Raw genomic sequence first — 16,277 nt, 5'->3', positions numbered from 1 at the left:
GTACTTGACAAAATTCAGACAAAAAATTGAAACTTGGTATAGACTTTGTTTCCACCTCTGGCTGTGGCAGGGCCCAGAAAATGAGGAAAAAGTAGTTGAAACTTAAGGAGAGCTCCCATGCATAGAATGCGCATTTTTATTTTTATTTAAGTGAATGATAATGTAATTATCATTGTGACAGATTTAGAAAATTGTGGAAATATGTAATTTTGAATACAATCACAGTTTCACACAAACCATGAAAGGTGGCCACCTGCTGTATCGGACTTTGAGGCTGATTTGGCTTCCAAGTTGAGCCGTCACTAATTGTTTTTTTCCTCGTAACATAACCAAGATAACCAAACCTAATCTAGCACAACTTAATATGACCTAACTAACCAGATCAGTTTGAGGACGAATGAATTTTGGTTTCGAGTCGACCTCTGTAGGATGCCACTGCCAAATAAACAAATCCAACTTGGTGGTGTTTTGTAACATGAATATTTCTGCAGAATCTGGATGTCATATATGAATTATGCAGTTATGAAATTTATTTCCAGTTGTAAAATTTTCATCATGTTACTGGGAGCTCTCCTGCAGTTTGTCCAAAGGAAGAACCGTCAACAACATGGCCACTGAAATGGGCCACTCACTGACTTACCATTCAGGCCCCACAGAGGACTAACTGTACCTAACAGGCATAGCCATCAGAAAATATAAGATACATTTTACACTGCCTACTGTCATGTTAAGAATGAGATGCAAAATCTTTGTCTTATGCTCCTCCACACACAATCCATCCAGCCATTCAGTCCCTTAGCGTTATCAAAGCCCATACATCACTTTTGTTCGTATTATACGGTACTTAGTTAACATCCAACAATTTTCTTCTTGGCTTGCCACACCTTTCGCCCTTTTGATCAGCGTGTTTAATATCCACTTTCTTCACCGGCCATACCATGCGAGCATACGCTCCTCAGCCCTACCACCTGCTTAGTTTGAGTACCGGTACCTGAAGCAGCTGTGCAACCTCCGTCTTCCCTTGTCACACCAAACAAGTCTGCACACATAAGAAGTAATGATGGTAATTAACACTGCATGAGAGTAAGAATTCTGCACTGTACAAGGAAGTGAAGAGCAGCACACTTACTTTGAATGGGTGAGCGAGTATGGGGGTGGTCACTATGCCTTCTGGGACATACGTATTAAGTGGTGACGAGTACTGCACCCTCTCTTCAGTTTGTGTGAGTCTGGAATGATTCCTTCTAGCCATTATTTAAAATGTCCAGGTGCTGTTGTGCAGTGGCTGAAAACCTGCTCCTCAGGGTGCCTCCACATTCATTAACTGCAAGTGTAGCACATCACAAGGTGATTTTTAAAATATATTGTTTATGCTCTTTTTGGCTATTCATTAACTGCAAGTGTAGCACATCACAAGGTGATTTTTAAAATATATTGTTTATGCTCTTTTAGGCTATTCATTAACTGCAAGTGTAGCACATCACAAGGTGATTTTTAAAATATTGTTTATGCTCTTTTTGGCTATTTAATCCTTGTTTTAGTTATTAATAGTTATTTTATACCATGTCTCATTTGGGCATTGATTCCATATTAAAGATATGTAACATGTTTCTAGTGTACTAACTTTTTTTTTTTTTTTTTTTTTTAAGGTACAGTTCCTCACCTCCAAACTAACACATTGTACAACATTGTTGAGTGACTGATGCAATGCTGGAGGAACGTGCAAATTCCCGCAAACGTGTTGGTTCGGCACGTTCCACTGTGTCGAAAACTGGAACAGCCCGGCAGGTCAGCTGTCGTGTTGGTCCCACACGGCATGTCAGTGGGCGAGTAGGATCAGCCCGACCTTCTTCAGACTCACGTCGCCCAAAACTGCACACTGGTCGCCCGTCTTCAGCTCCACCCGGCCGTGTCAGTCCCCATGTTCATGTCCCTACCAGACCAGCACCAGCCACCAGCTCAGGATTTGTTAAGACACATGATGTTGGGCACCTCAGCCTGAGAGTGGAAGGGAAATCTGTGAGTTCTTGCATCCTTGCTGCACTTAAGCTGTATGTTACAGTTGGGTCATACTGGGCATCTATCTATCTATCTGTCTGTCAATTGCCAGAAGCCTTAACCCCTGAAATCATAAGGGGTGGCCGCAAACAAATCGCCTCCATGTCGCCCTGTCCCCTGTCATTTCACTGCCCTGCTTCCAGCTCACACCCCCGTCTTTCATATACCTCTCCACTCCATCCCTCCATCTCATCCTTGGCCTACCCTTCCCTCTCTCTCCCTCCACCTCACTCACATACACTCTCCTCATCAGTCCCTCACTCTCCATCTACTCCACATGGCCAAACTACCTCAGTGTGTTTCTCCCAACGCTTCCTATCACATCCACATCCACACCACAACTTCACTTCCTCATTTGTCAGTCTGTCTCCCATGTTACTCCACATGCTCCTCTCAAATAACTCATTTCCACTGCTTTCACTCTCGACTTGTGTCCCTCCAACAAGGTCCAAGCTTCACTTCCATACGTTAGAGTTGGTATCACAGTCATTTTGTAACTTTTTTACATCCAAGCTCACTTCCCTGTTCTTATCACTGCTTTCAAGGAACCAGCAACCTTTCTGCCTTGTTGTACCCCTTCAAGCACTTCATCCTCCAAACTTCCATCCTTACTCATCACACTACCCAAGTACCTAAATGCACTCACATATTCCATTTCCTCCTCATCCTCCTTATCCAACATTCACTGACTTCACTTCACTCAAAGATCTGGGTGTTATGTGACGTAATATTTCTCATACTGGTAAGTTTTGTACTACAGTAAAACCTTGATAGATTGGCTATGGAATTTAATGGACACTATGAAGCCACCACACTTCCATCTACTGTGACAAACAGTCCGTTAAATGGGTCACAATACATGTGTTTTATGGAGAAGTGCAATGACAAGAAAGTAAAATAAGCTGCAAGAAGGCAAAATTATGGGCCAGGTTAGTGTGAAATGGGTATAGTTTTCATTTTTGGTACTAGAATATGCAATTATACTCATTTATTTTCAAATATGTGCTTGAACTCCCACCTCATGAAGGGGACCATTGCATACAATGAATTATTGGCTTTTTTGGACAAGGCTTCCCCCCAGTTTGTTATAGGGAGGTTTCACTGTAATACATGTTAATACTGGTGCCTGTATATTGAAAGAGAGGAATAATGGTACAGTGGTGAAAAATTGCACATGCAGTACAGTGTAGAACAGCCTGTTTGAGCAGTTTTACTCTGCAGTAATACTGCACTGGGTACTCCAGTACTTCAGTTTTTTTCTTACTTGTCATGCTTTGTTACAGTTGTAAATAGAACATTGTTTGCAGAGAGCCAAGAGCTCTCTACAGTTTCCAACCACTTCTGACTTATGCAAAGCTTATGTGAACTACTGTATAGATTTTCTGTCTGTTCATGCAGGAATGAGAGGGACCATTTTCATACTGTATGTCTTTCTGCAGATCCGGAGTGTGGCATACAGTAGCACACACCGACCCCTGCCAGTGAGCCGTGGGTCTGTTCGTGTGGTCTCCAGTCACATCCATGCTGTTCCACCCAACCTTAGGCAGGTATGGGAAGTATAGAGCCTTAGAAGTAGTCAGTACATCTGTGTGTATTCAGGACATGACTCCCTCACTTTACGCTATCTTCTGTCACGTGAACACTCTGTATATGGTGATTTATATTTTTCTAGCTGTGTGCAAGAACGACTGATGTCTAAAAACCTAATTTTTCAGATGCAAAAGATTGAAATCCCCTTGACATAAACTGATATGAGTCAACAAAATGTGTACTGCTTATTTCATGAATGGGGACATACTGGGCCTTTTACCACCCAAATTACAGTTTTGTACATTAGCCCTTCTTGCACTCGGCAGGAGAATTGTACAGTAATCCTAATCTTGGACACGTGGTCAACAACATCATTAACATGATTTTCCTCCTTACATTTTGCCTTGCATTAGGTTGATGTGACCCATAAGTTTTATTTTGTCCTACATAAGTTAGAATTGTGGGGAAAAAATTGTAGTACCGGTAGCATTCTGGTGACAAAACAGCATGCTCTTGAAAAATGGTTGTGAGAGTACAGTGTAAATACTGCAGCCCACTCTGGCTTTAATTTCATATCCTTATGCAGCAGACTTCCATAATCAGGCAGTTACTCTATATGATGTCAGACTTATTGAATAAATAGATTTCAACATTTTCTGATGACTATATCTGATGTGTTGATGTTGTATGCATTGTCAATGTGTTAAATTCATTTATGCCCTGTAATAAATACTTGTAGTTGTTTGCTATTTATTAAGGTGTACAGCAGCATGCTGACTTCATTTTCTTCGTTACAGATACTTCCTGGTCACAAAATTATCCCATCCTACGATGTGGGAAGTGACTCCGATAGATCAAGCCTGATGGGATTTGGGACAACGTATACCCTCCCTCTTAGTCCTGATCATCCTATCGTGTATGGCAGTTCTGACCTCAGTGACAAGAATTTTATGTTTGGATCAACTTACACTCAAGATGAACAAACACATGGTGAGCACAGACTTGGGGAGACATACACTTTGAGAGCTGGTGCAGACAATTATCATGTCTCAGACAAACCAGCAAGAGTTCCTCCTGATGGAAAGGCTGCAAGAGTTGACCCTGGTTATTCACTGATAACCCCATTTAGCAGTAGCCTTGCAAAGAGTAGTGATAAGCAGGCATTTTTAACAGACAGATCACAGGATAGCTTTACATATGGCCATTCTGATTACAACCTGAGGCCACAATCCCTCAATAAGAGTACAGAAGACAAGACCTCATATATCAGCCCAACCAGAAGTACCAGTCAAGCAGATTTTGTCAAGAGGGACATAGACTCTGGCTCAAATGATGGATCTGAGAGCACAGTGATGAGCCTTGGACAAAAGATACAAATAATGGCCAGCTCACCAGAACACAAGAAACCAGAGGAAAACTGGGACTCTGAGTGGAAGCAGCTGTTAAAACAAAACCATGAGCTTCTGCTGAAACTCTCCAGCAGAGAGGATCTTCGCTCTCCTGAATGCATCGCAGACAGTTCAAGAAACACTGAGATGCATGACAGTGGTGTCCAGACACTAACTTACACCAGAGAGGAAGAGAGAGAAAAGGAGCCAAATACAGGTAATGTAGAAGAAACTCTGGACTGTCCCGATGACGTGCTGTCAGACTCAGATCACATAGAAGAAATCCAGGAGCTTAATATTGGGGATGAGGACACAGGTTCCTTAACAGAGACCTTCATGGGAGCCAAGAGCCCGGACTGTGTGCTAGAGGACATAATAGAAGAGTCCAGCTCCAGCAGCAGGTCTTCTCCCAGAGCAGCAGTGAATTACTCATATACTGATAGGAAGGATGACTCCAGTGATAAGATTGAAATAAAGATTGATGAGCAACCTCGAAGCCTAAGTCCAAACACTGTTTCACCTTTGTCAGAAAATTCTGATTTTGAAAATATCTCTATCCGTGCTAGTAAATTACTTTCTGTCCAGCAAAAACCACCAGAACCAGAAACAAAGCTTGTGATATCTGATACCATTACAAAGTCTACTGATATTTCCTTATCTGACTTTTCCTGCACTGCTGACCTGCCAGTATATCGTTCCGGATCAGCCATGACCTGTGTTGTCTTGAACAGTGGCAGGATCCCCAAAGACAGACACACCAGAACCCAGCCTTCAAAGGACTTGTTGGATGCTCTTAAGATGATCGAAGACGACGAGAACCGAACTGTGGAAGAACAAAGACAAATAGAAGAGTTGATGAAATATGAAACTGTGGTGCAAGGAACAAATGAAAGCAAGCTCACAGCAACCAGTCCATCAAGGTAGAGTATATTAGATACATGATTTTGTTTTGATATGCTGTGTTAATCCAGAGGTATGGGAGCACTTTTTATTTTATCACTTCAGTTTTTTTATTCTGTATTTTAGCAATTCTCATCATCCTGACCTAATCCCCCTCTTTTTTTTTTCCCCCCCCCATACAGACACTTCCCATTAAAATACTCATTCATTCAGTCATTCATCATCTAATCCTGTGTTGCTCCATGAGGAATGTAGGAGCCTGGGGCTAGGTAAGTTGGTCCTGACAGTTAAGATGAGGGTGACCAGCTTCACTCATCCCTGAGTGGCATTACGTGAGCGGTAAACCTCAACCACCCCTTGGATAGAAACGTGCACAGGCTTAATCCAATTGGAGTGCCTTAATTGCCTACTAAACCACCAGGTGCCATAATTTGGTTATATGGTTACCACCCAGCATAGTAAATGGTTTCCTGGTGTACAGGAAACCATTTGGCTTGTCACTGTGTAGAGTCACCCATAGGAAGAAAAAGAGGAAAGAATGAAGGGAAGAAAGACAGAAGTGAGAGTGTAAAGTCACCTGTAGGCAGAAGGAAGAGGAAAGAATGAAGTAGGTGAAGACAGAAGAGGAGGGAAGGAAGGAAAAGAGAAAAGGGCAGTCACCCAAGGGCAGCACTACATCAAGCGAGTGGGTGATGAGTGCCCCCACCTACCACAGTGTCCTCTAGTACCTTTGCATAAGTTTCTTTACACTTAGTCCCTAAATTCTCACCTCTGTGGCTGCTCCAACAGAATTAGAGGCTTGGTTCATAATCAGTCATCAGTATGCACAGATGGCATCCCATTTACTGCTGGAGTATTAAAAAAAAAAAAAAAAAAAAAAAAAAATGCATTCAGCCCTTGTCATGTGCATCTCAGGGTCTTTCTTTTGTCAGTTCTTTTACTTAACTTTCATATCTCACTTTCTTACATATTCACTGCATATTCAGCCATCTTCTTGGTTTTTCATGCCTCCTTCCACTTTCAATATGGCCTCAAGAGAGAGATGTTGATGTTGCAGTATTCTGCTGTTTATATGGATAGGTCAGTTTCCTACCCCTAAATCATCTTGATTATAATAGTCCAGTTTTGGGATCCCCTACACTCTAAAAGGGGCAGTGATGGGATTGGCTGTTACTGCTACCATATGTAAGAGAATAATGATATAATAATATAACCTATACATTTTGCACAGGGAAAAGGAAAGCAAAGAACCTGCCAGCACATCAAGACCATTTGTTGCATCATCTTACACTGGTTCTACAAAGTTAGCATTATCCTCATCACCCCCTGTTGGTCAGTCATTACTTAAGCCAGCATCATCCAACGTGCAGTGTGCCCCACCACCATCCGCCACCCTACCAGTGCTGCAGGTGTTGGTGGAAAAGGTGTTCCTCTTCACACAAGATCTTGCTGAGCGATGGAAACTGGGAGGTGATGGCGATGGTACCGGTAAGTGTATGGAGACTTCATTGGGTTTATGTGAGTGAGGTGGAGGGGAGAAAGGAAGGGGGAGTTGAGGATGAGATGGAGGGATGGAGTGAAGAGGTAGGTGTTGGTGGAGGACTGAATGACATGGAGATGATTCATTTATGGCCACCCTTTCTGGGATTAAGACATCTGACTGTAGACACATAAATGAGTAGAATGTTTATTTAACTTTCTTACTGCAAGACATCTTGCCAGAGATGAATTAACTTTGTTTAATGCTTGCAAGATACATTAACAAGATTTCATCATACTGTTAGGGTTAATGTAGACTGTGTCTGACAATGCTACAAAAGATTCTTCCAAGGATTAATCCATCCATCATCCAATCCTATGCTGCCCCATGAGGAATGTAGGAGCCCAGGGCTGGGTAAGTTGGTCCTGACATTTAAGATGAGTGACCAGCCTCATTCATCCCTGAGTGGCATTACATGAGCAATAAATCCCAGCCACCCCTCGGATATACAGTAAACTTGCACCGACTCAATCCGGTTGGAGCGCTTTAATTTCCCACTAGACCACCAGGCACCATAATTTGGTTATATGGTTACCACCCAGTATAGCAAATTTCTGACAGTGCCACTGATGTACAGGAAACCATTTGGCTTGTCACTCAGTGTAGACACCCACAGACAGAAGGAGGAGGAAAGAATGAAGGAAAGAAATACAAAAGAGGAAGAGAGGAAAGGGCAGGCATCTGAGAGTGGCACTACATCGATTGAGTGGATGATGAGTGCCCCACCTACTACTAATTCTTCCAAACTATATATACAGTATAAAAAAAAAAATACTAATAAACTTTTTCATCCTGTTCAGAGCAGCATGAAGAGCTGCTGAGACAAGTGGTGGAGGCAGAGCGGTTGCTGGAGATTATTTGTGTGGGTGAAGGGAGAAAGAGGGACCCCAACACTCCCCCCGAGGAACTGCACACCAAGTGCCGGGAGGAGGTGGCAAGGAGTCAGCGAGAGAGTGAAGCCAGGATACAACGCAACTTGGAGCTCATTAGAAAGGTTAGGATGGTGCATCACATTTACCGTTTATGTATTGACTTAGGGACCAAATAAGGATGACTTCATATAACTGGGTGGTAGAGCTGTGCAGTTAAACAGATGCCCCTCAGTTCCCTCCCTGTTCCTCGGAAAAGAGGATGGTGGACTGCAGGGAAAGGGCAGCTTCAGTCTGCAATCCAGTGGATTCACATTTATGACAACAACAACAAGAACAAAAACATGAACTGATTTATCCCTGAGTATAAGCAGAGAAGCATTATTTTTGTGTAGAGAATTAAAGATATCTGCATTGTTCATACAAGGTGGGAGGGGAGAAAAGTGGAACTGATCCTTACACTTAATCATAAAATTGGAGTGATATATGCAAGTCCATCTTTTCATTTATAGAACAGTAATGAGCATTAGGTATGATGGACCTGTATGATACATTACAGAGTGCATGTAACAGCAAAGCAAATCAGTGCATACTTCAGCTTGTAAAAGATTTCATAAATGACTTGGAAATTGGTGGCTTGCCAACACCTTGACCCTTTCTATAAGATCACTTTTCTACTGTGAACAGTTAATGGACGATAAGCGGGCCTTGACAGAGCGATGTGAGGAGCTCCTTCGTGCAAGCAGAATAATGGAGAAAAAACATGCTGACAAGGTGAGCATGAAGCTTCAGATACAGTAAATGCAGATCCTCATGTCTGATCCCAGCTAAGGTATGCAATGAAATCTGAATCTTCTTCTTTTCTGGTGTTTATACTCCACCACCTTTGTCAAATTTCTTTCCTAATGTCTGCACACATTTATCTGTCATGCTAACAATTTTTTATATTTTTTTATCTGGCTTATGTGCCTTGTGTAGATTGATTATGGTTAATCCATTCCTTGGTTAGGCCATTTTTGTCACCCATTTGGAAGGAAATTGGAGATAATGGAGTTTGTCACAGTAAAAAATTGTCACTAGTGTCATTGCAATCCTCTTCAGAATCGTCCACACGTGTGACTAATGGAAGCTGTCACTCCGTCAGTGCTCTTATTGGGCGGTGTATGTCATTCACTGGGCTGGCTGCCAGGCACATGTCATTTGCCCCAGCTCCCTCTTGCCCATGTAGGATGCACTGTCTCTTTTCCAGCCACAGTAATGCACAATGGCCCTGTGGTGAACATTATTAGCTGAGCATTGTACATACTGTGGAATATATATCATACCTCTTATTAAATATGACATTCTGTTTATAGTAAAGATGGGCAGAAAAAGCAAATCTACTCGTAGTGTTTTTATAGTCACATTGCCAAATACATTAACTACCACAACACCTTGCATAAATAGCTAGGTATATTCCTGTTGTAGCTATTTTCATTACAAAACCATCATCTGCCATTCTTTGCGTATGATATTATTGTTTTCATTTATAATGGACTGTATACTGATATACAGTATACGAGCCAGGATTCCAGGGGTTTGAATGATGGGTGAATGGAAGCGTGGCCCATTGGATTGGGCAGACTCGGGCTGTCTGGATGTTGCTACTCCTCACCCTGCCCTAGGATGGGAAAGGAGGTCCAGATGATGATGATGGTGATGGTGATGATAATGATATAATGTATACATATTTCTCCACTTCTCCCTTAGCTAAAGCTTGTGGAGCAGCGTCATAGCCAGGAGTTGCAGAGCCTGAAGGAACGCACACTGGCTTCAGAGCAGGAGAAGAGAGAGAAGTGGACACGGCAGAAAACACGTGTGATCAAGGTGTGGTAACTGTTGTTGTTGTTCTGGGCCTCTGGCCCTGTCTTGTTACAGACAAACACTCCATGAGCTAAAATGTCATCATACTTTCCCTGTACTAGGGCTGGCTGTATTGCACCTGAGGATTTTTATTTGGTGGGAGCATAACCAACCACTAAAACCAGATACTGTAATTGCATCCCATCACTTGCTGCAAAGTGTTTGAAAACAGAAATCTCATGTGTGTAATTAGGCTTGTAATGATGATAAAGTTTCAGTCTTGGACTGTAAATATGTGTTTACCCATGATTGGGTGTCCCGCCTTAAAGTGAAGATTATGTGGCTAAACATTTAGCCACCTTTCACTCATATAATAGTACCTCCTAAGGTCAGTGGTAGCCACCCACCTACACCTACAGTTACATAAACAAAGAATGTAAAAGGACAGTATTATTAAAGTATCATATCAACCCTGTTTCTGAGTGCTATATTAGGTGGGTAGTTTCCAGAAATATAAAAAGAAGAGAATAGAATTAACAAAAGAATATTAATGGAGTGCTCATTAGAATGGGCTATGCATCCATGACTCCATCCAATATATTACCAATATGCCGGGTTTCTCTCTTTGTCCATGACTGTTCAAGCCTTCAGAATTCATAGCATCACTCTATGGGCAGAAGTGCATCACAAGGTGTGTTTTATACAGTATGATTAAGTCACTCTTGCAGTACCATTGAAATGGTTCCACATCATAAAGTGCCAGATTTAGAATTACAGTCCTTGTGTGCAAGTTTTTATGTACTGGTAATTTATCTATCTTTATTTCTGTCCTCAATTAGCATTGTCCTAACTTCCCATAAAAAGACTAGAAACAGAACTTTCCTGGGTCAATTTTCAAAACTTGAACATAGAATTTCAAACAGAGTACAGGTTCATATTAGTATCCATGCTTTTACTTCACAGGAGACAACTTACCGAGGACTAGAGACAAAAATGAAGGATCTCAGTGCCAAACATCGAGATGAGATCAGCCAGCTGAAGGCACAACACTGGGAGGAGAAGCGGCAGGCTGAAGAAAAATACATGAGCCAACTTAGAGCACAGGAGGAGGAACTGAAGAAAAAGTATGAGGAGGAGAAGGAAGAGGCTTGTCGAAGGGAGCAAGAACGAGAGCAGCAGAGGTACTGAACAGTCCATTTCTGCAGTTGTATTGTGATACTGCATACAGGAGGCACCACTATAAACAGGTGGTGCCACTGCCTAGTTCTCTCCCTTTCCTCTAGAAGGAGAATGGTGGACTGCCAGAGGAGAGTAACATCATCCTACAGTTCATATTCAGTTGAGCCTGTAATTGCAAACCACTATTTGTTTTTACAGGCTGGAGATGGAGATACGACAGAGCGAGCAACATTCATTATCCCGACTGGAAAGTGTGCGTAAACAGCATGAGCATGACCTGAGGCAGCTGGTGGAGGAACACACCCGAGAACTGAATTGCTTGCGTGCTGAGGCAGAAGCAGCAAGGAGGGACGCAGCCAGAGAGAAAGAGAGGCAGAAAGATGATCAAGAGAACAAAATATCCCAACTAATCAAGACACATCAGGTTAATACATGGCCTAAATATGTGAATGAGATAATATATTTTGTTGGTTTATTCCTGTTACTCCCAGGCAGTATTTTTCACCTTAGGAAAGACCTTTTTAGTGCTGTTAGTTTGAAAAGTCTCTACATATCCAAGTAAAATCGTTAAGGGTTACAAGTAGTAAAATAATATGTCATCATAGTGAAGTGGTTATGGGGATGGTCTCGCAGTTGACTTTTCATACCTAACTGCACTGACATTTGTTAGATTTACTGAAATATGTTGACTGCAATGATTTGGAAATGTTTTATGCATGAAAAATTATCACATGGCAGTAAAGTGGATGAGAGTTAGAGAACAGATGAATCTGTAGGGGTTGCAGAGTACATTGATTAAGCACCTTGGATAATTGCTGGAGAGGGATGCCTTCATGTGGTGGCACTGACATGACTGGCTGCACACATCCCTCATTCCCCTTCTTGTCCTTCAAATGAAGGATGGTGGCCTGTGGAGGAAGGGCAGCTTAGGCCTGTACTCCACCAGGTTCACATTTAGATTTGCAACCATTACTACTAACTTTAGATAAAATTCTTGTGTTGAACAATAAACAGATAGGGCTGAATTTCCAGGTAATATTAACCCCTTCTCTTCAGTTATGTATTTTTCATTTTAATTAGCCCACCACTAAGCAATTTTACTCAGCCTGAGAAGGGTCTCTAGCATTTAAAGGGTTATTGAAGGCTATGTCTCTCCCCTCCAGTTCAGAAAGTCTAAGTCAGATAAAATAATCTGGTGGTAAAATAATAAAATATAGAATACATCACTGGAGTGAAGGGGTTGAGGAGAGAGCAGATACTCAGCGGCTATCCTAAAAGAGGTGGGAGCAAGGCTATAAACTCCTCTCTGTAACCCCATACACTGAACACATTGGGTGTAGCCTCCTTGTCTCTTGACATAAGGGAGGAATAGTACTGGAATTGAGATGTAATGGAAGGCTGAGAACTTTTCCATAAATGGTCACTCTTGGTAGCCACTGAGACTGGTCCTCTGAATGTAATAGTGAATGAAAATAATAATCAGATGGAACTTCTTCAGTAATGGAGACAGTATGGTATTATGTGTACTAAGGTATCTTGTCACATCTCCAGGAAGAAATAGCAGAGCTACAGCGTAAGGAAGAACGTGCAAGGGAAGAGTGGAAAGAGCAGTTGAGACGGGAGGGGGAGGAAGCAAGGCAGAGGGCAGAAAAGGAACTGAGAGAGCGTCTCAAGAGACAGAGAGACCGAGAGATAGATCGGGCCATCAGGGAGGTACAGAGAGAAGCAGAGGCCAGAGAAAAGGAAACCCTGACTACTTGTAATGGAAAAATTAAGTGAGTACAAGTGTCTTAATTGGGTATGTATCTGTCTGTCATACCTCACTGTAGGATATTCACGTCTTTACTGATAATTTCTTCAAAACTATAAATTTTCTTATGTCGGAAGTGTATTTCAGAAAAAGTATGTGTGATGTGATGACAACTTAGGTTAAAAAACAAAAACAGGTTTTTTAGAACCCAGGCTGTATACAGGTGAAGTGATGTATGGTCTTCATGAGACTTGGAAATTTATGATTGGAATTCCTCACCCAGGCTAGTGATTTCTGATATTTAGTGACTGACCCCCCCCCCCTCTTTTTAAACTGGAATTGTATAACTAATTTTTGAAAGTGGGAGGAGACGTGAAATGCCAAAAAGATGATTTGGTATGGTAAATGAGCGTTACCGGTAGAAAGCAAAGTATGGAAGTCAAGAGGCAGGAGAATATGATGGATAGAAGTTGGGGGATGAAGTATTTATGGAGATGAACATGACAAGGGTTGCCTTCTAAATGATCCTTTAATTGGCACATGCCAGTATTAGGAACTGTTCCATCAGACGTATTGGTAGGATGCATAAAGTGGTTTTGGAGGGGTGGAAATATGTAAAGCTAAAGAGTGGAAAACATTATTCCCAAAAGATCTTGATTCCTTTGTCTATGAATTTGGTGTTCATACAAAAATCCACTCTCAGTTCTGCTGTATAGTTTTCCATTTTCATCTGATGTTCTATTTGCAGTATGTCTCCTGTGTTAGTTTCAGAGTCACATGTTTTTGTATGTATTCTCACCCCATTTCCTTATTCCCAATTCAGAAATTTGCGAGACAAATATGAGTCTGAGCTCTCAGAACTGGAGTCCAGTGAACAAGGGGCAAGGGAAAGATACCTGGAGATGCGATCAGTGCTTGCTCGAAAGGAGGAGGAGATTGTGTACCTGCGTGCTAGGTTACACACACAGGATCTTGAGCTGACTGAGCTGCACCATGTAAGTTTATGATAACATGTTTGGAAAGTTATATGTGGGATGATATGGAGGGAATTCAACAGTAACCCTTTCCAGGATTAAGGCATCTTGCAGTAAATATAGATGGCAGATATTTGCTGTTGTGAGCATTTGTCTGATGATGTGATGTAATGTTTAGTTTATGTAGTTTAATACCTTTACTAGTACTGTAATATCGTTTAAATGTTGGATAGAGCAAATCCTGATGCAATACAAAATAAAAACTGTGTATAGGTTTGGTAATTGCTCTTGCATGGTTAATGTATTTTGAGCTAATTTTCAAATAATACCCAGTATCCATAAATAAAAATTCATCAGCTCTTCAGTGTATGGAACTTGTTTGATAAAATTAATATGGAGGATGTAGCAGCCAGGTTGATTGCCAAGTATGAAATATTTGGAAGAACTGTAGAAAGCTTTTGCTCCTGCTGACCAGAAAGGGAATCACTTTATGAAAGGGAAATAATATGCACAATGGTTTTTAAGCAACGTTGGGTCTGGTTAGTACTTGGATGGGTGACCGCCTGGGAACACCAGATGCTGTTGGCATCCCTACATCTAGTGGGGTTGGTGGAGGATTAGTGCCCCTCCCTGTAAAACAATTAACTCTAAGCCCTTGGCCACCCTGTCTGGGATACATGGCGTCTGGCAATTGTTGTTGTTATTTTGTTTTCTACATTGGGTGGTAACCATATAACCAAATATTGGTGCCTGGTGGTTTAGTGGGTAATTATTGTGCTCCAGTCAGATTGAGCCGGTGAAGGTTTATATCCAAGGGGTGGTTGGGGTTGATTGCCCATGTAATACCACTCAGGGATGAGTGATGCTGCTTACTCTCATCTTAAATGTCAGGACCAACTGCCTAGTCCCGGGCTCCTACACTCCTCATGGGGCAATGTAGGATTGGGTGATGGATGGATGAATGGAAGTAATATGCGCAACGGTTGTGAAACATGAGCATTAACAGATTAAGATGTCTCCATCTTTGAGTGTGAAATGGTTGTGTACTCTTTAGCCACACTGCAGGATAGAGCAATATGTGCAGAATTGTGGGGATGCATAGGTATGAGTGTTAGTAGAGAGATGCACACAGGTAGGATGACGTGGTTTGGACAAGTAGAGAAAATATTTAAGTAACTGCATGAAGCACTATATAGAGCTACACAAAGGGGACCCCTGTGGGCAGTCCAGAGAAATTGTGGGATGATATCCTGAGAAGGAAATTCATGGTCTAGGCAAACAACTGTCAGATAACAGAAATGACTTATGCAAGCTTCAGATACAGTCTTTTAAAATTTATAAAGATTATACCAGGTATTTCTATTGTATGGTAAAGGCACTGTATTAACTTAGTTACAGGTGGTTATTGAGTCTTCACCTCAATTAAATGGAACTCTGAGCTCAATTCTTGATATGTACCCATAGTTCAAAATGTTCTTTTCATTTATGTACTGCAGGATGAAGTTCTAGTTGGGATAATAAAATTTTTGGCCCTGCAGTCCTTGGGTGTTTAGATGGCTTAACCCCATCAGTATGTGGGGTCTGCCTTATGCTTAACAATTATGTGCAGCATTGACAAGAACAAAATAAATAGATGTTACCATACACAGAGGGTTAATGAAGACACTCACTAACCCATTCATAGCAAAGGAACTTTGTTAAGCTGAATAAAATTATCTGGTGGTATCAGGAACAAAATGCATAAGACATCATACTGAAGGAGTTGAGCATATACAGTTAAAAAATTACAGATTGCACAGCAGCCTGTAATTTATAATTTTCTCTACTCTGTCCTCCTGTGTTGTCACTGTCTCCCCTCTCTACCTCACAGATGTTCCGGCCCCCCGATGACTGAGACAGTGTTGGAGACTGATATGCCTAGTAAAGTTAAACTGATAATCAGGGTTGTTTGGTATGGAAGGCTGTTAATAGTTTTTCTTCTCTTTGTTCAGTGGAGACACCCATAGGGTGTTGATATTCCTTACTCTGACTGCTGCCATTAACTTATGGAGGTTGGGAAGACAAGCCAGGGTCTGAAGTCATGAAACCCTTCCCCATGGTTTCTGATGAAATGTCTATGTCTTAAACATGACATTTGAATAGTTCTGTTATTTGGTGACATTGCAGGATGACTCTCATCCTGCAGTGTCACAGTCGTTATATTTATGACTCATCCTGCAATGTCACAGTCGTTATATTTACCTATTG

General features: G+C 41.6%; 1 protein-coding gene across 1 annotated transcript; it reads left to right on the top strand.

Annotated features, from left to right (window-relative positions):
* The first annotated feature begins 1,707 nt into the window (after positions 1-1,707).
* LOC145396585 (uncharacterized) lies at positions 1,708-16,177 on the top strand. Its single transcript, XM_080269960.1, has 12 exons — positions 1,708-2,019; positions 3,498-3,605; positions 4,386-5,896; positions 7,108-7,358; positions 8,217-8,410; positions 8,973-9,059; positions 10,035-10,151; positions 11,091-11,308; positions 11,505-11,730; positions 12,858-13,081; positions 13,880-14,051; positions 15,901-16,177. The coding sequence occupies exons 1-12, from the start codon at positions 1,708-1,710 to the stop codon at positions 15,922-15,924; spliced, it is 3,444 nt and encodes a 1,147-aa protein (XP_080126086.1). The 3' UTR covers positions 15,925-16,177.
* The last annotated feature ends 100 nt before the right edge of the window (positions 16,178-16,277 follow it).

The sequence above is a fragment of the Coenobita brevimanus genome, chromosome 38 (genome assembly GCF_032717465.1).
Source record: "Coenobita brevimanus isolate Jiangsu-jjx chromosome 38, ASM3271746v2, whole genome shotgun sequence".
Lineage (NCBI taxonomy): Eukaryota > Metazoa > Arthropoda > Malacostraca > Decapoda > Coenobitidae > Coenobita > Coenobita brevimanus.
The sequence above is the reverse complement of the archived record's forward strand: the minus strand, read 5'-3'. Positions and strand labels throughout refer to the sequence as shown.